Source organism: Uloborus diversus, chromosome 2 (assembly GCF_026930045.1).
Source record: "Uloborus diversus isolate 005 chromosome 2, Udiv.v.3.1, whole genome shotgun sequence".
In the NCBI taxonomy this organism is placed as follows: Eukaryota; Metazoa; Arthropoda; class Arachnida; order Araneae; family Uloboridae; genus Uloborus; species Uloborus diversus.
This window is the reverse complement of record NC_072732.1, coordinates 81,516,611-81,539,919: the sequence shown is the minus strand read 5'-3', so window position 1 is coordinate 81,539,919 and position 23,309 is coordinate 81,516,611. Positions and strand designations below refer to the sequence as shown.

The window sequence follows — 23,309 nt, the reverse complement described above, 5'->3', positions numbered from 1 at the left end:
GTTTCATAGTTTCAAAATTCAGAATTAAAAAAAATTGTTTCTTTTCCTTTACTGACATGAGAAATTAAAAAAAAAGAAAAACTTTCTTCTGTTTTACGCTACAAAACGTTCCGGATTTCTAGAGGGGGGGGGGGTTGATGGTCAAATTCTTTTAGGAGTGAGCGAAATACATAAAGTTCGGAATAACACATTTGAATACTGATAATCCGGTAAATATAGAATTTATAGTCCCCTTGAATAAGCAGTAGTCACCGTTTTAAATAATTTATCTTTGTATAATATAAAAAATTGAAACATTTAAGTACTCGCTCACGTTCTTTTTGAATCATTTATTCCTATAACATATGCTTTATTTATTTATTATTTTGTTTTTTATCATTTTATCCTGAAAATGAAATTTTTTTCTTCGAAATTAATTCAAATATTAAAATGCTGAAATACCTGTTGTAACAAGATTAGTTCGTTAAAAACGCATTCCTGTGAGATTCGTTTCATACTTTTCAGCAGTATAAGTGTTGCATTTGTCCCAAAGAGCCGATGAACAAAGTTTCTTAACTGTACAGTTGCAAATAAAAATAACTCATGAAAGGTAGGCTAAATAAAGGGAGGAATTATATCTACGTTTACTGTTACAGTAGAATGCAACATTTCTACGGCTCAGATACCAACGCTTGGGCGCTGGGATGGATGGAGAATGAGAAAAAAATCTATTTCTATTGCTTTATGTATCCTAATTTAATGAGATTTATAACAACAGCAGTTTGATAATTTTAATGATTATTATTAGTATTTTGTTTCACTTTTTATTTATTTTTTGAAAAACCTTCGCCAAGTCATAGGACATAACATGAAAGAACGAAATTAGGTTACTAAACTTTATAATGAAGGTATCCTTGAATTCTATGCCATGAAAGGAGGAATAAGAAAAAAAATCAATTGGTTGTCGATTAAAGATCCGATTCGACTGAATGTAAGAAATTAAACATAAATAGAAGGAAAATAAAGAACCATATGTAACTGCGGATTTCAGAAATAATTATTATTTAAAACATCGTTTTTTCCAGTTGTACTTAGAAACCTGTTGGAAAGATAAAGCACGCAATAGAACACGATTTCTTAATAGTAAGCACAAGAATCCTACGAAGTAAGTCGTGTTATATGCATTAAAAAAATCATTAACATATTCTAACAAATATGCATCAAAAATACCTAAAATATTAGCGAAAAATTAAAAAATATGCATTAATAATACTTTAGTTTCGTCGATAATTTTATCTGAACTGAATACAAAATACTTAGCCATTCTATTTTTAAATTATTTGTTATTCACGCGATCCAGGGCCGGATTTGGAAGTGTGGAGGCCCCGGGACAACGAAGGAGTGGAGCCCCCCCCTTTCTGATATATCCATAATAATATTATCTTGTGCAATCATTCTTTGTAGGAATACCAAAAAAAAAAAGAGGATATTTTGTAAAAAATTTATTGTGGGGGCCCCTTTGCTGTGGAGGCCCCGGGGCAGTTGCCCCTCCTTCCCTCTTCTAAATCCGGCCCTGACGCGATCAATATTCGGTATTAAACAGGGGGATACGAGGGGAGAGTCATGGGGATCATAACCCTTTTCTAACCGTCCGCAGATTATAAGCCCACGTTGTGTTCAAACACTTTTTCCTTAACTTAAATACATTATATTTTCATCTTTTTCTTTCTGCTAGTTTGACATCTTGAACTTAATTGTAATGTAATACAAGATTTGTTGACATGAAAAAAATAAAAATTATAATGTGAATAGAGAAATTATAAAATTTATAAGTTAAAAAATTGTGACAAAAATGAAAATACATCTCTGCATTCGCTTCACAAAGTAAATAAATACAAAGTCAATGAATTAAATAGAAATAAATAGGCAGTAAAAAAGGAAAATAAAAGTAAATAAAACAGCAAAAAAAGAAATGAGAAAGATCTTTGCATCTTCGTAAACAGTCTGTTATTGATACAACACACTTCTGTGTTCCTTTTGCTTATTTATTTGCTTTCATTTTTCTTAATGACCCTCTCTGAGGCTTAAATGCCCATATAATTACCACCCTTCGCCAGAGGGAGGGGAGAAGAACTGATTCAAACACGGCACACGGCGCACGACGCACAGTGGCTGAACTTGGCGATTAATCGCTGCACACAGTATAAAACATTTTTTCCTCCAAAATTCAATCGCCAACACGCCTGTGAAGTTTTTTTTATGTGCTCAACGACTTTCATTGAAGTGGGAGAAAACGCGAAAGCATTGATTTCTACCGGAGTGTCCAGTCTTATGCGAAGCTATATGGTCTTTGATAGTACTACTGTGTGAGTTCATTTTCTCAAAACTACACTGAAGCAAGAAATGAAAAACGCACCTTTTTTTTTTCCTTTCAACTATGTAGTTAATGCTTTTGCACGTTAGGGAAGTTTCATAAGTTAATGTACAGAGCGTATGCTTGTATGAATTGAAAATTTGTGTGTGTAGATAGTCTATAAATGAACTACTTAAGCTGTCAATCATGTATAAACTACTCATTTATGTCAAGTTATCAAATTAAAATAATTATTTTTATACTTAAAATATCGTTTTCCAGTATAATATATTATATAGGCCATTTAAGAAAGTGCAATAAAGTTTTCACATTTTTAATTTCTGTTTTAGTGCGTAAATTAACTAGCAAAATTGCTCAATTTCAAAGACCTGTATCTTTTTTACAAACCAAATACACAAAACAATATATATATATAACATGTATAGTACTTGAATGGAATATTCGATTGGCCAAGAAATTTTAATTCCATCCCCTTTTGGTTTACAGGGGTCTAAAAATGTCATTTTTCTCAATTTTCTGATCTTTGAAGGGCTGTAATTTATAAAGGGTAAACAAACACACAATTACAGCTATATTTTCTCATTAGTGTGACTTCAGTGATTAGTTTTTGCCATATTTCACTTTGTGTTTTTATCCCCTAAGCGAGTTATGACCCTTTGAAATGGGTAAAAATTTTACATTTGACCTTGAACTTTAACCTGTTGCCATTATTTTAATTATTAAGTTACAGTCACGTAACTCAGCATGTAAGACTATCATCTTATGCACTTTAACATCAAAGCGTATAATTAGCTGCCATAAATGTAATTCAAATAGATTTTGGCCAAAATGCAAAGGTCTAAAAGTCCCATTTTTGACTGCGAAAATGACTTTTGATGACCTCTAAAAAATCAAGGGTTAAGGTTAGAGAAAAAATAAAAGTGGTGTTAAACATCATTCATATGCACCTTTTTGGGATATGAGTTTCAAAAAAATTAAAAATGGTCGAGCGCACTCATCCGTTGAATCTGTATGGAATGACCCTTTCGGGAAAATGTAATTTCGAAACACCAACGATAATAGTTTTCTAATTCTTAATGGTAATGTTCTTTGGTTTAAACAGTTTTTTTTCCATCGTAAATTAAAAGATGTCAATTTTTGAATGTTTCAGTAAACCATGAATGTATATTTTGTGTTGTGACTGTTTTGACGCAGTTGATATCAGTTGACAAACACTGCAGCAGGTACTGATGAAAGCATAAACAATATGAAGAAAGATTAACCCTTTAGGCTAAAAAATGCCAATTGAATGCTGTCGCCTTCGTTCTGTACATTCCAGCCCCAATGCACCCCTGATGCTATCCAATCCTGAGTACAGAGCTTTGAGAAACGGGTGTTGCTAACATTCCAAGAGTCCAAGCAACATGCCTCACAAATTTCAAGCATCGTAAATTCATGTTGTATTTCTTTTACATCGTTATAAATAGATTTGAATTATTGGCGGAGGCTTCTAAATCTCACACTTCACTGCCGCACACGGAATAAATACAAATTTCAGGTATTTCATGGATTTAAAATTAATAAAAGTTGCAGACGGTGTGTCAGAACAGGGTATTTTAATTTTTGCCTTTATAATTACTTTTAACATTTTTAATTTGAAAAAAAACTTTTTTAACTCTATTTTTAAGGAATGTCGCATCACAATATTCGTTTTATTATTATTAAGGTTATTTTTTCTTTATAATTTTGAAACATGACAAAATTAAGTCTTAATTTTTCGTTTCCTTAATATAATAAGCTATAATTTCTCGCTTTGTTTTGAACTGCATAAAACAATATTACTTTGTTGCAACTTCTCAAATGCTACGCAACATTTTTTTTCCCATGAAACTTTGTGGAAAGGTTTTTGCAAAAATATCTCCATTATAAGCGCACAAAAGTTTTCTTCTTTTACAGAAAAGATATCTTAGCTCAAAAGTTTTGGTCACCTAAACTAATAGAGTTCCAGAGTTCATTATTGTGAAAGATACCTAAGTGCCAAAAAGTCAAGAAGTTTCTCACACATTTCGATAACTGAAAGCTTCAATCGAGATAAACGGCCTCCGGGGATTTTAGGAAGGGATAAAAAAATTAATAAGAAAGACTTGAGCTCAAATAAACTTAGAGCTTTTTTCGGAAGGCTGCTTCGTTCTAATCTTGCCTCATTCTTCAATCCTCGCAAACGTTGCCCGCGGGAATCTCAGTTGACAAATGGCCCTGTAAATCGCCATATGCTATGCAAATATATTTTCTCTTTTGATTTAAAAGGAAAATGTTTTCGTATAAGGAAAACTGGATCACGCGAAAGAAAAAAGTTTTATTAAATTCCATTCATATGACATGGAGGGCACTGAACAAATTTCTTCGGGCTTAGGATACCAAACATGCTTTCCATGATGACAGTAGCTATTTTTAAATTCTATTGATTTAGGAAAAGGTTTTTTAAAAGATATTATATTCAGAGCCCAGGGTATTGTAAGCATAGGGCCGGGCGGTTCTCCTTGGGGAACACATTCTTTCTTTCTTTTTCGTAATTTTCTTTATATTGATCAATTATTGTCAATATTGTACGTGGTATTATTTTAACCTTTACTTGTACAATTAAACATATTTAAATCTTGCATGCATTATATGTATGAAAAAAAGATAATTTTTAAACTTTTATTCTTTTCTAATGTGTAACACATGGTGCCTGATGGGGGCACCTTACCTTGAAACAGTTGAAAACAGACAGTGAGATGTTCAATAATTGAATTACAATATGCATGGAACTGTTTATCTAGGAAAAATTGTAAGTTTTGATATTATGATTCACTAAGTGGTTGAGATAAATTATAAATACTGACTGAGATCAACCACGTGGATTTGCAGCCAAATATATATACAATCCTCTGGATCTTTTTCTTTTATTAATGATAAAGCCGAAAGTCTCTCTGTCTGGATCTCTCTCTCTCTCTGTCTGGATGTCAGGATCTCTGTGACGCGCATAGCGCCTAGACCGTTCGACCAATTTTCATGAAAATTGGCACAAAATTATTTTCTAGCATATGGGTGTGCACCTTGAGGCGATTTTTCGAAAATCGATTTTTTTTTTCTATTGCAATTTTAAGCCACCGTCAGTGGAATTAATTCCTCTAGCAGTACCGAGCGAATTACCGTAACATGGACGAGTGAATTAACATAGCATATTGGCGAGAAATTTATCATCCATTATTTGTAAATAAACAGGCGAATCAAATGACCTTTTAATTTTCTGCTACGGGCATAGCCGTACGGGTACCGCGCGCTACTACATATAAAAAATGCTTTGATCACAATATCTTTCTGTTTCAATAGTTTACATAATAGGAGGATCCGCTCCCTGCTCATTAACGCTCACCAATCCCTGAAAATTGCTTCAAAATCTCATTTCGTTTGTGAAGATTTGAATCTGTTACTTTTAGCAGTAAAATTATAAAACTCAGTGGCTCACACAAAGAGAGGGTCCAAAGGGTTTGGACCATCACCTTTTTCTTTTATTGATTATAATCCTATGTATGTGGTACGTAAAGTATTTCCAAGCAAAGGTAACAATAATTTCAGATTCAATAAATAAAAATAATAAAATTTATTTTCTCTCTTTTTTCCCACTATAAAATTGAACTGCATGTGAACACAAAATGTTCCATAATGATGATTTCGCTTCGCTGTTTTTATTTAAAGTATGAGAAAAATAAATACATTCATTCTTGTGCTTTTTGGTACTTTAATTAAGTATTTGTTTTTCATAAATTAATTTTATTAACTGATGCAAAGTAATTATTCAATATATTTTTTTTAATGTTTTTTGTTCCCGGCAGTTGATAAAAGGAAAAGAATATGTTTGTATGTGGATCGGAGTATGTTATGAGAAAGATAGACCTTAGATCCTGCACCCCCTCCCCTTCTTAGAAATTCCTGTGTGCGCCACTGATGTAACTAAATCAACTTTAGAAAGGGAAGCTTTTAAGTTCATTGCATTACCTTTCAGTTCGACATATTTTCATTGAAACTTTCCTGCACCATGACCAAACTTTTACATTAACCAGCAAGTAAATTGGAGAAATGACCATACCATTTGAGGCATGAAATTTTTTTTACAAAAATGTTTAGATCATTATAAAAGTTCCTGGTCAATGTTCAAAATAAGAAAATTCTTACGCGTTACTTCAACTGAGATACATGGGTGTGGCAGGGTCGTTACTGAGGAATTATTACGAAGGATAAATGAAGTGAAAGTTTAATAACTCGTCGTCAAAACTTATATTTGGAAGCAAAATGTCAAGAAGAAATGAATGAATAATTCAGTTCTAAATTCATAAAAGGGAATTTCTACCATACAGAATTGTCTGACTCAACAACTTAATTGAACATTCGCTTGCAATGGCCGAAAATTTTAAGGAATTTTAAGGCGCTGAATTATTTAGTGACCGAGCAGAAATTATGTACAATACACAATGTGTGAAAGCTAAAATTCAGTTTATGATTCATTTAATGCTTGAAAGTAAGAAATGGGAAAATAGCTTTCAGTTTCACCTTAAGCAAAGGTGGTCGCGTATACTAATTGATAGCAAAAAACCTTTTACCGCATGGGTTACGGATTCAAGTTTCAATATTTAATAGCATTAGAAATGCTCAAACTTTTCCACCCTCAGATAAGATGAATCTCGTGGCAAAAGACATATAAAATTTCTGCCGAAGTTCGTTATCCCGTCCTTTAGGGGCTGTCTGCAAAGTGCCATCATAGCCGGAGGGACATCCTAACTGGAACAGTTTACAAAATTATGATTAAGTTCTAGTTTGTATTAAAATTACAGAGTTAATAAAGTAATTAATAATTTGATGTTATAAATCAGATCCAATTAATGTAGGTTTGAATTATTGATGAAGAAGGCAATAGTCATAAAAAAAAAGTTCTGCCTTTTTTTTTTTTTAATTTTATTCTAAATACTTTCCAAAAGGTTGTGCTTACTTTTTTAATAGTACTTTTAACAATCTTACTGCATGCAAAGTTGATTTTTAAATGAAAAAAAAAAGGGTTTCCTGTAGATATCATTGAGAAAGAAACCTATTGAAGAACTAGTTACTTTGGACCACAACCTGATTAGATTCTGACCATTAATCCCCACCTTTCAAACACTGAAAAACGCTTTTTAATTCTTATAAAAACTTTAAAGTTGTGCGTTCCTTGTCAATCTAATAAGGGGTTCTTATCTCTTTCTCTCATGATCTTATGGAAGACGCTTGCAATGACCTACTGCAACTGAACTTTGATCTTTCTCTTCTCCTTCCTAGTACTTCCTTTGTCCAGTTTTAAAATCCATCTGCCATACATTCTTTTCTTTTGTCCCTCATGTCAAAGGTAAAAATCTCTCGCTTTCTGATCCTACGCACACGTCCTACCATTCTCGACGTGGCATGCATGGGCTATGAAAACACAATTCTCTTACTGCTTGTCAGAAACTCGTACAATTAACTTTTCAAGATGTTTTAATTGTTTCACTGAAAATATTTTAAATATGAAGAAAAATTCTATCCTAAGCAACCTGCAGTGTCGCGATAACCGGAGTTTCACAAAAAACACTACTAATATCAGATGCAACTTAACATTAAGATCATATGCCATATATTCAGGACTTTGAAAAAGGGACGTGGCATCCGGAGTGTCGCGAAATCCGGGTATTGCGGTAACGAGGTTTGACTGTTTGAGTTTTCTAGATAAAACCTGAAAATTTCGCTTGCAAAGACAGCTTGCCCGAATATGTAAATGATAAATTGTACAATCATTAATCAGAGTCCAGTGACAGAATAGCTGAAGCAAAAGAAGATTCGGAACTGCGCAATGTAACAATCAATCTTTCCGTTCCATTGCGACTGAAGATATCAATATCTACATAAAAATGGCTCACGTAAAGATTCTTACCCATTGTAAAAATACCTTAGAATTTGAACGAGGGTCATACGATATTGGATTGAAAGAGAATGGTTTCTGGAATTGAACAATTGTTCGACATCCATGCCACAGCCATCAGACGTTGCTGGCAAATAAAAGATCAGCAATGAAATATATCATAGTCGGAACTGCAGCTGTCGACCTAGAGCCACAACAGAACGGAACACAGAGCAATGGTCAAAACAGCTTTCACAGCTCCAGATCCATCGTTATCGACCATCCAACCTTTAGACTAACACTCGTGCCCAAATAACAATCAACAGACGACTGATAAAGAGACATTTTACGGCTGCACCGACTGTGGTGCCACTTGCCTCTCACATCTATGCTCTGTCAAATCTTTTATTACAATATTTCCTGTCTCCATTAACTTGAAACTACGCTACCAGGAGACGCGCAGGAGTAGTCTTAGTGACGAGAGCCGCTTCCAACTCGGTTTTGACGACAACAGCTGACGTCTATGAGATGGCAGGCATACTGCTTTATTATCGCACGCCACGCAGGCTCACAAAAAGAGGTTATGATTTGTGGTACCCTCTCCTTTGATAAATGATCGGATCCCTTTACTAGTCATTACTGACAAACTTACAGCACAACGAAAGTAGACGAAATTCTGCAACCGGTGAGTCTCCGCCTTTATTGCGGCACCCCTGACGTATAGATAAGATAATGTCCACTCGCTCGTGGCATTGTTGCTGAGGATTGTCATCAATCTTGCCTTTTAACAAGACACCTGGGTCACCTGATATCTCCTCCAGAGAGGTGCATCATTGGAAGGTAATCGTAACCATTCCGAAATGTTGATGATTCATCCCGACGTTTGAGAGCAATTTGTCAAAGAATTCCGAACATTAGTCTGAAAGATCTGAAGTAGGTTCCAAAGCATTATTAGTCCGTGACACATAGAATAGCAGCTTACATCTGGGCCAGAAAAGAGTGAACGTCTACGGATTTCCTCCCTTCGTAACGTCCAAACACTGTACTAAATAAATCTGTTATAATTGAAATCGTTTGCCTTTCGATGCATACTAGTTGAGAGAAATCTAACTTGGCAGCTTACATATTGGTGTGAAGAGACTTTTAACAATGTTTCCAAGCTAACTTTGCCCTAACTATATCTTCTTCGTTTCCACCAGTTTTTGCCTGAATCAAACAGCTTCTTCTTGGTTTGTAAATTTTTTAAATAGAGTGTGTATTGGTATTTGCTATATTTCAATAAGATCTTGTCATTACAAAAGCACCACCAGCAATTACGATTCTGATTTGCCTTCCTTTCTGGGTTTCAGGCTCTGTCGAGCTGGTCGGGGAGTCAGACCGGAAGCGTGGCCTTCCGCTTCCGGACCAACGAAGCCACGGGCCTTCTTCTCTACAACGGCGGGCAGGGCGGTGACGTGTTCGCTATAGAACTGCTGGACGGGCATGTGCACCTCACCCTGGGACTAGGCTCCGGCGCAGCCAAGGTCCGGGCCTCGGCGCGTCGCTGCGATGACGGCGCCTGGCACTCCGTCACGCTGCGCCGCGAAGGCAGACAGGGCAGAATCGCCGTGGACGAGGCAGCCTACGATTTCACTACCCCAGGTGAGTTGCCTTTCTTTGAACACAGCCAAACTGCATCATTTTCTTAATAAATGATTGAAAACAAATGTGCTAAATTAAATTCAAGCATTGACAATTGCACGAAACACAGATTTCTTGTTTTTAAGCAAACAAAAAGGGTGTTTTCATCAAAATTTCTGCAATTGATCGTTGAACTAGATGTTAGACTAGGTAATCAAAAATGTAAGTTCCGTTTTCCACTTTCGCTGAGAAATAATTGCGCTATTTAATTCAAAGACATGCGTTCTTTCAGCTGAGTCATCAATAAGCGAAGAAAGGTACTTTCAGATCGCTAACTTCTGCTCGGCTTGTTTAGTGTACATTTTAAGTGATTAAAACACTTAACAATTCCGCTGCATGTGAAATACAATTCCGTTTTTTCAACGCTCTTCGCAACCAAAACTTGTGAAATCTAAAGACAAATTCATAAAGTTTTCGAAACAGTCCCGTTTTCAGGAAGCTTGTCCCATTTTCCCCGCACATAGCTGCGGGACGCTGAATTGTTCCGTTTTCTGAAGAGACAGAAAAGATCATTGGGAATGTGTTTCAACAGAAAGTCCATTAGACAGTGGTTGCAGCGCTCCCTATAGTTTATTGGAGTTGCGAATTGTTTTGGTTCCTTCGTTTTCCTAAAATGAGTCTTGCCAGTAAAACTGTCAAGTCGCCTGATCGAGTTAAGTCTTGTCACAATAAAATTTTTCCCTGCATGTTGAACATTACCATAACATGTTATTCGCAACTCCAGAGCTCGAATACGCTACCTTGCTGTGATTTACAATACTACCAAAAGAGGTAAAACATTTCTTTCCACGTGTTTCCTTTGGGGTAAATTACAGGCTTCAGACAGTTTATGGTGTAATGTAATTTCAGAACAATGGAAAAGAAAGCTCCCTACAATCACTATGATGAATTACTGTCATTCATTAATCTTCAAAACAAGTTATAAGTTACGGCAGTTGTTTGTTTCTATGATGACGAATGTACGAATTATGATGAATTACTGTCATTCATTAATCTTCAAAACAAGTTATAAGTTACGGCAGTTGTTTGTTTTACCTTTTTCTTCCGCCATTGGACAGTCACTGCAGCACCCCCTATAGTTTATTGGAATTACGAATAGCTTAAATCATGCGAACTTACATACATGAGTTTCATGTTCACTCGAGACTAATGGCTCGGCAGAATGGGCATTTTTGCTTGTGAATAACTTGTGAGATGGCGAAAAAGAACAGTTGAAAATCACAGTTCTCAACGCGATGTGGATTGTAAAAGCAAGAATTGCATTCTTATTTAAAATCAATGTTCAATCAATCAAACCAAATGTTCTCGAACCATTTGAACATCAAATGTAGCACAATTGTTTCTAAACAAGTTCGTGTGCATTAAGAGTTGAACAGACAAATTTACAATGCTGCACATCTTCTTTTTCAAGTATTAAATTTCTGTTATTTTCTCTAATAAGCGCAAACTGAAAAAAAATATCTTTTTTAAATAGACATGTAATTGCCTAAAATTGGGAAATGGCCGTCTCGTTTTCGAGAAAAAAAATTTGATCACTTCTTATCCATGGTCTGAAGAAGTAGTCTGTGGACGCAATGATATGAATGGTTTTATGGTGAGACGGGATGTCCTGAGAGAGCAAGTATTGATCCAGCAATCTTTACGGCCCGTGTTCTACGCCAAGTTGCTTTCATCTTCTTAAACACATGAAGTCCTTTCTTGCAAACAATTCCTGAGCAATAACGAGGTCAGATCTGTCGTCACCTAATTGTGGCAATCACAGGCGACATCGAGCTTCAACAAGGGCAAGCAAACATTCAAGCCACGATAAGAAAAACGATTAAACAAGGGTGGTTGGGACCTATGTCAAAAAAAAAATAGTCTGACCTTTGTGATGTATTTAATAAAGGTTAGTCCCAAATGATTGTTTACTTTTTCTTTGTTACTAATCGGAACTCGCTTTCCTGGTTACCAGATACAACCATTTTCATGCCATCATTTTCAAAGTGAAGTGCTTTTAGTTTCTTGTAGTGGGTTATACACTATACAGGATAGAGTAAATGATGCTTGTAGTGAGAAAGTGTTTTTTTCTTCTTTCTGGTCTCAAAATAATGAACTTATCTGTTCGCTTAATAATTTCTATGCATTTTTTTAACAAGTCAAAGTTACTACAGATCAATTTAAATATCCTTTCCTGATGACCTAATTTTTTTCTAAAAATAGGGCCTGCCAGCCAACTGGACCTGGAGGGGCCCCTGTTCGTCGGAGGCCTCCCGCCTTCAGACCAGGGCCCGGGCGTACCCCCCGAAGTGTGGACAGCTAAGCTGAACTACGGCTACGTTGGCTGCCTGCGCCAGCTGGTGGTGGACGGACGAACCGTGGATTTGTCCGCGCAAGCTCGCGAGCAGGACTCTGGCAGCCTGCGACCTTCTTGCCACACGAGTCCTTCTCAATGCGACTCCAATCCTTGCTTGAACGGCGGCATATGCTCTGAGGGATGGAACAGATTTATTTGCGACTGTACACGTACAGGGTTCACAGGACCTGTATGCGCAAAAGGTAGAAACATTTTCCTTCACTTTATTTTAATGTCCTGAACAATTTGGCCGAACTTACACTGATGTCGTGTTCTACCATTCACGTGGGCAAAATCGACTTTCCCAAACTGTGGTACGCGGATCCGCGGTGCTATCCTGCTAAAAAGTTAAATATAATTGAGATTTAAGGACCAGTAACGATATTTTAATTCAAAAAGAAAATATATTTATCTTCTTTCTCTTTACCAATAATAAAGCTGAAAGTCTCTCTGTCTGGATGTCCGGAGGATGTCTGGATGTCTGTAGGATGTGTGGATCTCCTTGACGCGCATAGTGCCTAACCCGTTCGGTCGATTTTCATGAAATTTGGCACCAAGTTAGTTTGTAGCATGGGGGTGTGCACCTCGAAACGATTTTTCGAAAATTCGATGCGGTTCTTTTTTTATTCCAATTTTAAGAACAAAACTATCATAAGATGGACGAGTAAATTACGAAATTATCATAACGTGGAACCGTAACATGGGCACAAGCCAATTGGCGAGATACGAAATTATCATAACGTGAAACCGTAACATAAGTACAAGCCAATTGGCGAGAAAATTCACCATACATTATAACAGTAACGTAATAACAGTAACGTATAACGTAAATATGCAGGCGAACCAAAAGACCTTTTAATTTTTCTATTACTGGCAAAGCCGTGCGGGTACCACTAGTTAGTAATAATGAAGCTCAAAATCTCACTATCTGATGGATATCGGGATCTCTCTCAAAGTCTCACTGTCTGAATATCTTGATCTCTCTCTGTCTGGATCTCTGTGACGCGCGCAGCGCCTAAACCATTCCGCCGATTTTCATAAAATTTGACACAAAATTAGTTTGTAGCATGGGGTGTGCACCTAGAAGCGATTTTTTGAAAATTCGCTTTTATTTATTTTTATGTTCTAATTTTAAGAACATTTTACGGAGGAAATTATAATTACGTGGACGAGTAAATTACCAAATTATCATAACGATTTTAAGATATCTCATGAAAAGAGATACAAACTTTATGCAGAGTTAGATCACTCTAAAAAACTCAAAATTGTTTTGGGACCAATGGCTAGGAGCATCATGGGAGACTGATAGTGGAAAAGAAAGATCTGAAAGCGTCAGAACAATAAATTGGGGAAGCACTTGCTGAACCTTATTTATAAAAATAGTAAATAGTGCTCCACTTGTACGATGTAACAGCAAATACTTGCAATTTTTCCAAAACAAAAATGGATTCTAGAAATCCCCTTGCAGCTAATTTATTAACAGCGCCGTTTATGCTAGTCATTCCCAATGTTTCGAATTATGCGTTCCAATATGATTTTTATCCCTTTAGATATTTTCTACGTCCCCCAATTTTTCCCTTCAATTATGAGACAATCGACGAAATTCACATTTGACTGTAACCAGCTGCGAATCCATAATCTTAACTAGGAGGAGCTGAGGTTATAAACCTTTTATATTTTCACTATCAAAAATACCCGGCGTTGCCTGGGTTAGCAATAATTATGCGAAACAATCGTTACTTGCATTTGTTTTCTGTTTTAAGTGAAAGAACTTAAAACACACCTTTTTGACATGATTTAAAATCTAGCTTCTTCCTTACTCATAAAACTAAAGTAAAAGTAAGTAAAAAGAGCAAAATAGTATTCATTTAGAAACGAAAACACGAAATTTAAGCGTATACAAATTTGAAGAATTTCCGAAATATGAAATTAAACTTCACATGTTTAAAAAGATTTATCAGTTAATACTTATTTTTTTCTTACATGGAATCTTACCTTCTCTGTATGTCTATTGAAGAACGAACTGTTTAAAAAAATGTAGCCGCGCGCCCGTGATCCCCCTTAAACTTGCTTTAGTTATTTTGAAAAATTTCAATTATTGTGGGTTCTTGGTGCCATTTAAAATGTTACCGAATTTGCGGGAATCGTTGTGGGATACCTTGGATAATGCTCCCTTTTCTTACTTTGTAAAACGGTGTGTTACTAACTTTTGTTAAAGAGATATTGTCGCCATATGCTAAGATACTTTTCGGTCACCATAAAATGGCGCTAAACAATTTCATCCGAAATGTTTCCAAAATAAGTAGTAAAATTTGGCGATGGTTTGAATTTGTGCAAAGTCACATTAATGGAAGTTTTTGCGCTGTTTATGGATTTGCCTAATTTAGTTCCTGGATTATTTTACAGTAAAAAAAGTTTTTAAAGATTCTTTGATTGACGATATTTTGTTTACATGGTGTGAAATCTGACAAACATTATTACGTAGTCTTTGACTTCAAAAACCGTGACAGTTGAAAAAACTGCCAAATTCATCCGCTACTGAAATTTTCTGCATAAATTTTGGCGAGGTTTCTGCTGTTGGATTGGATAATCATTAAAAAACCAATCAGCACAAATGATTAAAACACCCCATTAATTACACTAAAGTTCCGTTTAAATGGAATATAATCAACCAAATCTAGTTATTATTAGCCAATCTTGGGAAAAAAACGTTACTTTAAGATTTGACTTGAGAAAAGCCTCAAACAGTCAGACAAAACACAAAAACATTCAACAATTCTAACTATGAACTGGGAGTTGAGTTAAAACACTAAATAATGAATTGGGTTGAGGAAAGCCTTCGAACATGGAACAAAAAAAGCTCATAACTCGTTTTTCATACACCTTAGAACTTTCTAACAGATGCCATCTTCAGTAGAAAAATAAGCGCTTTCAATGGACACATAATTTTAATATGTGCACGTATTTTTTCACCGTCATTCTGGGGCATTTATGCGAAAATTTGGAAAAATTAGGATAAAAAAGGAACTATCAATCGGATTTTTTTTGAACTGGTCTACAAACCTCACCAGTACCAAAAGGAACAAACGGTGAAAGTTTCAGCCAAATCTGTCGGATAGTTTCTGAGATCTTAGGGAACAAATTTACCAAACTCCATTTATATATATATAGATGACACATCAAAATTTTCTGAACTTCAAAGTGTTTTCTTAATAAATTTTCAGAAAATCATGCATATAAATATGTGATGAAAAGCACATTTGAAATTAAGATACAATCCGTTAAGATTGCATTCAAATTTCTGAGTTAAATATAGCAATTATGTCCATTAACTCCTCCTCTTTGCTAAGAGATGCTGCTGAAATAGGACTTAATTTGTGACAGAGCAGGGGAGAACAAAATAGGAATTTAACTTGCTTTCAGAAAATCGTACAAACGCATTTAGTATAATAAGTAACATATTTCAAAAACTATTAAAAAAATTTGAACTGTCTACGCTTTTTTCCTTTCCTTACGTAAAACAAATCCTGCGACTTCCTGTAAACTATGACTACGTTGGATTATATTCAGTCAGTATTTTAATATTATTAGTATTGGGGCTGTTTCAAAATAGAACTGTAATTAAATATAGCCCTTGAATATGAGAAGGGCAACATTACTTTTAATCGAAAAGTGCTGAAGAAAAAGTGTGAGATTCATTTATTGAAGTTATTGCTTACACTCTTAAAGCTTTTACGAAACATATGCAATATTTAAAATATTTTTAGTATTATTATAAAAAATAAATAAAATGTTTTAAACCAAATAGTTTTCTTATCAAAATATCTAAAAATATCATACGCTTGTTCACCAAAATCAGTATATACTTTATGGTTACTTATTTTAATTAGCTTATAAAAAAGTTTATAGAACCTCATAGCAAAATCTTATATGAATTGTATGAAACAAATCGAATTTAGTCGATTAATTAGCTATTTTGTCGCATAATCTTCTATCAGATGCCAGCGAACTGAGTTTCGACGGGGGTCAGTATCTGAAGATCGAAATCAGCGAAGGATCGAGAACGCAGGCGGAGGACGTACAACTGCGATTTCGGACACCAAGACCAGGAGGTCTACTGATGGCCACTACCTCTGACAAATCTTCCACATTTTTAGCTCTTGGACTAGAAGGAGGGAAATTGAGAATCATCATCAACCTTGGCAATAAAAACAAGGTGTTTATCTTTTTTTTTTCTCTCTTTCTTCTTTTCCTTTAGATACTTTAACGTTTTACATGAACTCAAGTTAAGTTTTTCAATTTCGGGTAAATTTAGAAGACATCTCTTTTTCCCGATACCCATGCGCAACCCCTGACAATCGAGTTCAGTGAATGAAGTCAGAATGTTCGAACTGGTAACACTGGGGAAAAACAAAACACTGAAGCTGAGTAGCGGAAGGTATTGACCACCTGATCGTTGTTCAGTTGAGCGTCATTTGTGTTCCGTGGAAGATTTGTTTTACAAAGTACTTGTTTAATGCGTTGGTTCTTAACTGAGAACAAGAAAATGAATGAACAAAAGATCAATTTAAAGTCTGTATAAACAGTTCCCGGCAAAAAGAGGGTATTGCAAATTGAACACCCACCATTCTCGCCAAATTAAATCCTCCAGAATTCTTCCGATTTCCACAATTCAAACTCGCTTTGAAAAGAAAGAGATTTGGTGATATTCCTGGCATCCACCGAAACGTAACGAGGCTTCTGAACTCGATATCAAAAGTTGGCTTCTTGAAAAGTTTCCAAAACACATATAACAGATCTCTGCGGTGCATAGTTATGGGAGGTGACTATTTGGAAGGACAGTCGTAACTTTCGTAAATATTTCATCTATGTCAATGTTACAGGAATATTCACCGAACCTTATTGTCAGAGGTTGTATTTTGCATATCCGTCATGTTTTGGGCGTGAAGACTTGTTGACCCTGAAATAAAGGGAAGAATCAGTATAGCTATCAATCATTTTCTATGGATTAAAGGATCTCAATTAAATCTCTCCTTATAAAAAGAGAAATTTAAGTCCTGCAGCACAAAATTGTCATAAAACCAATGATGACTCGCCAAACCATTTTTCTGAAGTGTGGTAATTGACAGTGGGCAAAGAAGGAAGTTTAAGAATTTCTTGAAAAGAGAGTGAGATTGAAATATTTAGATGCGATATTTAGAACCATCTTTGGATTATGTGTTTAATAATGGAATCTGAATGCAGAGATATAACTTTGAATTATGTAAACTTTTTTTAAATGATGACATGGTAAAATGCACAAGTTTAAACAGAATGAGCTAAAAGAGGCATTGGGCTTATGACTGTAAAAAACCATCAATGGGTCATTGTCAATGGGGATATAAAGATAAATTCAATTATTTTTTCTTTCATCTCGAGCCCAACTGAATTACTGAACTGTAGCGTAAGTAGAAGCTCTACCTCCTCCCATGTGGGGCCATAAAATTAAGTCAATGAAATCATGAAATACAATGCTTCATACGCATTAGTTTTAAAACTTGAAAAAACAGCAATTCATTTTCTAAATCTTTCTTCCCTAGGTTATTGATTTAGGACAAAACTTGAACGACGACACCTGGCACACTGTACATCTCCGTCGGAGAGGACACAAAATGGACGTCCACCTGGACTCGGATTCCAAGAGCTATGGTCAATATTTACCTTTCCATATTTGCCTTTTTTTTGCATGTATCAGTATAATACGGTTGAGTCAAACAAATTAATTTTGATACTAATAAGTAACAAGTTCAATACGGAAACTTTTTGAACTATTTTTAAGAATAAACTATTTCTTAAATTCTTAAAACTATTTTTAAGAATGAATTAACCAGACAAAAAGTTCTCACTAAAGATCAGATTTAAAATTTTCTTACTTTTGAAACATATAATTAATAATCAATCAATAGAAATTAGTGCATTAAAACGTAAGATATAGTTCACACGATAATAATAATGAATGCTCCCACTTTTTAATTAGTTTAATTTTCTGACTACTGTAATTTTGTATTTTTTTTTACTTTATAAACACTACTTAGATTATAAAACTAATTTAGCGTGAAGAAATACATTTTTTTCAATCTTCTACTGCAACTTCAACTTTATTGTAAAAGTTTACTTGTTTCATTTCTGCTGAAAATAAAGCAGGAAAAACCGTCATATTCCAACACTTCCCAAGAATCCAAAACGCATTTCTCAAAATATCTCAAAAACTCATTTTTGCAGATACTACTCTTTATCTTCCCCGGCACTGTGTTACTTTATTCTTTTTCATTATCCACTAGCTTACTACCCGGCGTTGCCCGGGTGCTTCTCAATGCAACATATCTTTTAGATAATTAAATAGAGGAATTCTATCTAAATGACAGAAAAAACTGCATCCACATCACTCTCTAGGCTCAAATCTTCAAAAGACTGTAAATAGCACAGAAAGTCGAGCATTCGCAAAAAAAATAGCATCAAGTAAAAAGGAAAAAGCATGAGGCATATTATCGGGGTTCTGTCATGTCTACGGGCACATTGTCTGCGGTTGAATCAGACGGGCGGTACATCCAATGTTTTAATGCAAAGACAAATGATTGTCTTTTGCACATCTTGTGGGACAACCTTTTACGTGATGCTTCGAATACGAAAACCGTAGTGCTGCCTTTGAAGATTTTGTTTACCCCAAGACATTAAAGCATGCTATAGTCATGGCTATAGTACTCTTCATATATTTTATTCTGGAAAAAAAAATCATTTAATGTCTTCCTAGAAAGAGCCGTGAGTAAAATTCAATGGCTTTTATCGATTGCAAATATATGCAAAATATGACACCGTTACAATATTTTCAGATATGAAAATCATCCTCAATGGCCCAAAAGCTAAACAGATAGTCCACTGTACAGAAAATAATTAATTCAGTGATTGTTATTAATAGCCGTTAACATTGTTTTACGGATTTTCTGGCGGTGTTTTTACTTTCGAGGTTTCACGTGTTAGGTAGACTCATTTTATAAGTTTTTGTAAGTGTTCATGCATGCAAGCACATTCCGTAGAAAACGTTCAATTAGTATAAATAACTTCACAAAATGTGTCTATTTGCCCTTTCCATGGCGATTTAGTGGCATGTCATGGAGTAAAATTAGATAAGTGTAAGTTGCATAAAAAGACGTACGTCAGCCACATTTTATTTCCTTATATTTATGTCAAATTTTTATTTTCGTAGGTAAAAATGATAGTTAGACATTAATATTGGTGTCTTGCAACGATTTAAAATTTGTCTAGATTAAAATTTTATTTCAAATTTTTAAAACCTCACACTTTTGCCTTAAATTTTGTACATGATAACTCCAACTGATGCAGGTAGTAAGAGCACTTATTTAAGTTTGCTGCTCTAGAGTATTCCTTTGAGAATATCGAAATTTTAGTTTGCAGAGGCACTGTCGTCATGAGGGGTAGGAATGGTTCCACTGAAGAGCAGTTGCCCTATAAATATTTACAGTTATTATTTTAAGTCACATAAAGCATTAAAAATGGAGTACGTGGACGCGAACTTATGAAACGAACTATGTAAAACCCGTCAATTGAACTGCCTTATATAAAAAGAAACAGGCGTAAGAAACAGGCGTGCACATTTTGGTCACTATCTGCGTCATTTTTTTTTTTTTTTTTTTTTTACTTTAAATTATTTGCAAGTCATGAAATTAAAAGAAAGAAAAAACACCGTCTTGTTTATACTTACAACTGTATAATAGACAATTATTTTCTTTATGTTTTACAAAAGCTTGTTGCACAATTCTGTTCCACTAATCCGCAACTTCAAAACGAAGGAAATGTATTTCCACGTTTAGAAAGGTTATCCAAATACTGAAAAGATAAATTATTCAAAATTTTCTAATTCGTAAATTTAGCTCAAATCTTGTTCCTAAATACAATTCTTAGTCTTCAACTTCCAGCAGCGAAATGAAATACATTTTTGAGTGAACCCAACCTTAATCATGCAACATAAAGCTATCTATATGAGAAATAGGTAAATTTCACATGCATTTAAAGTATTTAATCGCCTGCCCTTCTGACTTATTGATCGTGATAAAGAACTTAAGTCTTACTGGAGATTTTAATTTCCTGATGTTTAAAGAATGATGTATTGCGATTAACGTGTGATACAAATTGCTTCACCTTATTCCTCCATTGTGAACAGAGTTGTTTCTATTACACTGATACGTAACCATTTTTATCTTACAGCATTTTTTAAATGACAGTTGAATTACTTAGTGGTAGTTACAAACTTCCAATATTTTTCGATTGTTTACAATAAAAGTTATCGAACTGAAAGTATTGTAACCGGGAAAGGAGCTTTGCTAAACTAATTTCACAATGAAGACTAAAAAGAAAAAAATTTTATAATGTGGCGTAGTATTTCATCATTCCCTTTTCAGTAGCAATCTCTTCGTGTCAAAAGTTGTCTCATACCCGCTAACTGGTTTAAAATTATTGCTAGTTAGCGAAGATGCTCCATCAGGTGTACTATTGCTTCGAGCTTTAAGTAATATAAAATTTTAAACGATCAAGAAATTTGATTACATAAAATATGGAGACATTTTATGCATTTTAAAAGTTTAAATTTAAATTAATATTTCTTTGTGCTTTTTTTTAAACTTTAAACTTTTACCCTTCCAAAAACTATATGAATTCCGCCGTATAAAATTTCCGTGTGGATTTGCAGGTCTAAGGTGCACAACCTTTGATTTTACCACACATTAGCAATCCTAGTATGGTAGTTTATGTACATGTAATGAACCCCGTGACAACGCCCCCCACCCCCTTGAAAGATAAATTCAATCCACGCTATCATGCACAAAATTGATCATTTTGCAATTCATTAGCCATATTAGTATTTTTACCCCTGATCTTTGATAACCTGGAGCGATTTCTGTTAAAGTTAGGTGAACCGAATTCGGTAAATCATGGAATAGTATAAATAACATATACATATTGATTTGTTTAAGGATAATACAATATTAAATTAATTTTCCGTTGTAAGAATGTTGTTTTAATATAAGTTTAGTATTCTAATGCTAAAACTGTTGAAGATTGCACTTCGATAATGAATGCATTTTTACTACCTATCTAATTTTGGTATTTTCTGTGCTGTTTATGTAGAAAATACAGATCAAAATTTCGTTTATTGTTACGGTATTAGTACTTGAAAACTTGTTCGCGAAATGCGCAAGCAAATTGACGAAGGACCGACGGTGATTTCAACGCATCCCTGTGTTTTTGCAGAGCGTAATTTAAGAACTACTGCAAGACAGCGTGTCATTTTCATTCGGCTTTCTTGCCAAACATGCTCTACGCTTATCGCTAATCGACATTAACGGCCATTGATGAGGATACTTTTTGTGTTGATTGCATTTAAGATATCTCCTGGTGGTTATATGCTGCTAACCATTTTCATTTGCTTTCAACCAAGCTTCACGAATATAACGATTACAGTTAAACTTTGAAGAAAATTCATCTAGAGTAGTTTTTTACGGGCTTTTCATTTAGACTAAATTCATAACTATACAAAAGTTCGTTCATTCAGAAAAGAGCAATTTTATGACTCAAAAATTAGACATCTTTGGGTCTTTTTAAATTTCCAAAAATCCGCCTATATGAATTCCTGAGCAACAATTTACCTTTGTGCCAAAGTTGGATGAAATCCGACGAAAACTGTAGATTTGTATAAGGAACATACACACATACCCACAAACATTCATCCATTTTTATATACATAGATTTCTTACTTATTATTTTGTAACCTAATACAATTCGAAATTTGATAATGTGGAAATTTTTTGCTGTAATTTAATTCGAATAATTTGTTTCCCTTACTTTTGTACGCTTGCATTTTGAAAAAAAAATGTGCTTGAACTTAAAATGTTCCCACAAAGTTGAAGTTTATTGAAAAGTAGTTCCGAACCGTTTAAGGGAATGAATTTTCTGAACTGCAGGTACGGCACTTTCTTGCTTTCTTTAATCGCTCATTAACAGTTTTGTATTTGTTTTTTAGATCTAGGAGAAGTGGACTCATTAACTTTAGATGTGCAACTGCTGCATATAGGGTCTGTACATCCAGAGCATTTGAAGCCAATTCAAGAGATGTCCAATTTCGTGGGACATTTACAACACCTGGTTTTTAACAGGAAGCACTACCTAGATATGGTCCACAGTGGTCAAATTGCACACTTCAAAGTAAGAACGATAAGCAAATATATTTTATATTGTGCAAAGTGACAAGTCATTTTCGTTTCCTGTTCAAACAAACAGTTGATTGCGGTATGATAGTTTATTTGGATGTATGTCAAAAACTAGTTTCTTAGTCTCAATATTTCTCTCTTCTTTTCTTTCTTTTAATTACTCGCACTAAAGCAAATTTCCATGAGTTGTGAAATGTTGTTAAATTGTGAGCATGGTTGTGTGTCACGAAATCATTTAACATATTAATCATGAATTAGTCAAAGATCCAGACCTAAGATAAAACTCATCTCGGGTTGTTTTACGTAATATTGAAGAACAATATATATTGTTCATATTCATAAGCAACAACATTATTTCTACATTTTTACAATCACCGTGGAATTAAATGCTACATTTGACTTACTAAACTGTGCTTAAAATATTTTATACAGTGTGAGGACCGAGGAAACTCAATCACTTTGGCACTGGACTCGAAGCCGAAGTGTCGCAGGTTCGATACTGACTGGTGGAAGACCTTCGGTGTACGCTAATGATGACTGATGTGCGTTAAAATATTGTGGGAACTTAGTTCTTCAACCCATAAGTTTCCATTATGATTCCGCAAATCAATAGGTCTGTAAATGCTGGATCAAGGCTTGCTCGACTCCTGTTATAGATCCAGATGAATACCGCCTTCGTGGTGCTCGGGTTTCTACAGAAACCGCTTCTTTCTGTCTTAAATCAAGTAGTACTCTCACTGGAGCTCGCTCTTCTGA

The 23,309-nt window shown here is 34.8% G+C and overlaps 1 protein-coding gene across 1 annotated transcript in view; it reads left to right on the top strand.

Moving 5' to 3' along the window:
* LOC129216380 (neurexin-1-like) overlaps positions 1–23,309 on the top strand; it is a 220,926-nt gene that overhangs the window by 150,067 nt on the left and 47,550 nt on the right. The window contains exons 8-12 of the mRNA XM_054850595.1: positions 9,629–9,920; positions 12,162–12,497; positions 16,293–16,510; positions 17,874–17,982; positions 22,367–22,548. Coding sequence (XP_054706570.1) covers positions 9,629–9,920; positions 12,162–12,497; positions 16,293–16,510; positions 17,874–17,982; positions 22,367–22,548 — 1,137 coding nt within the window. The remainder of the gene's footprint in view (positions 1–9,628; positions 9,921–12,161; positions 12,498–16,292; positions 16,511–17,873; positions 17,983–22,366; positions 22,549–23,309) is intronic.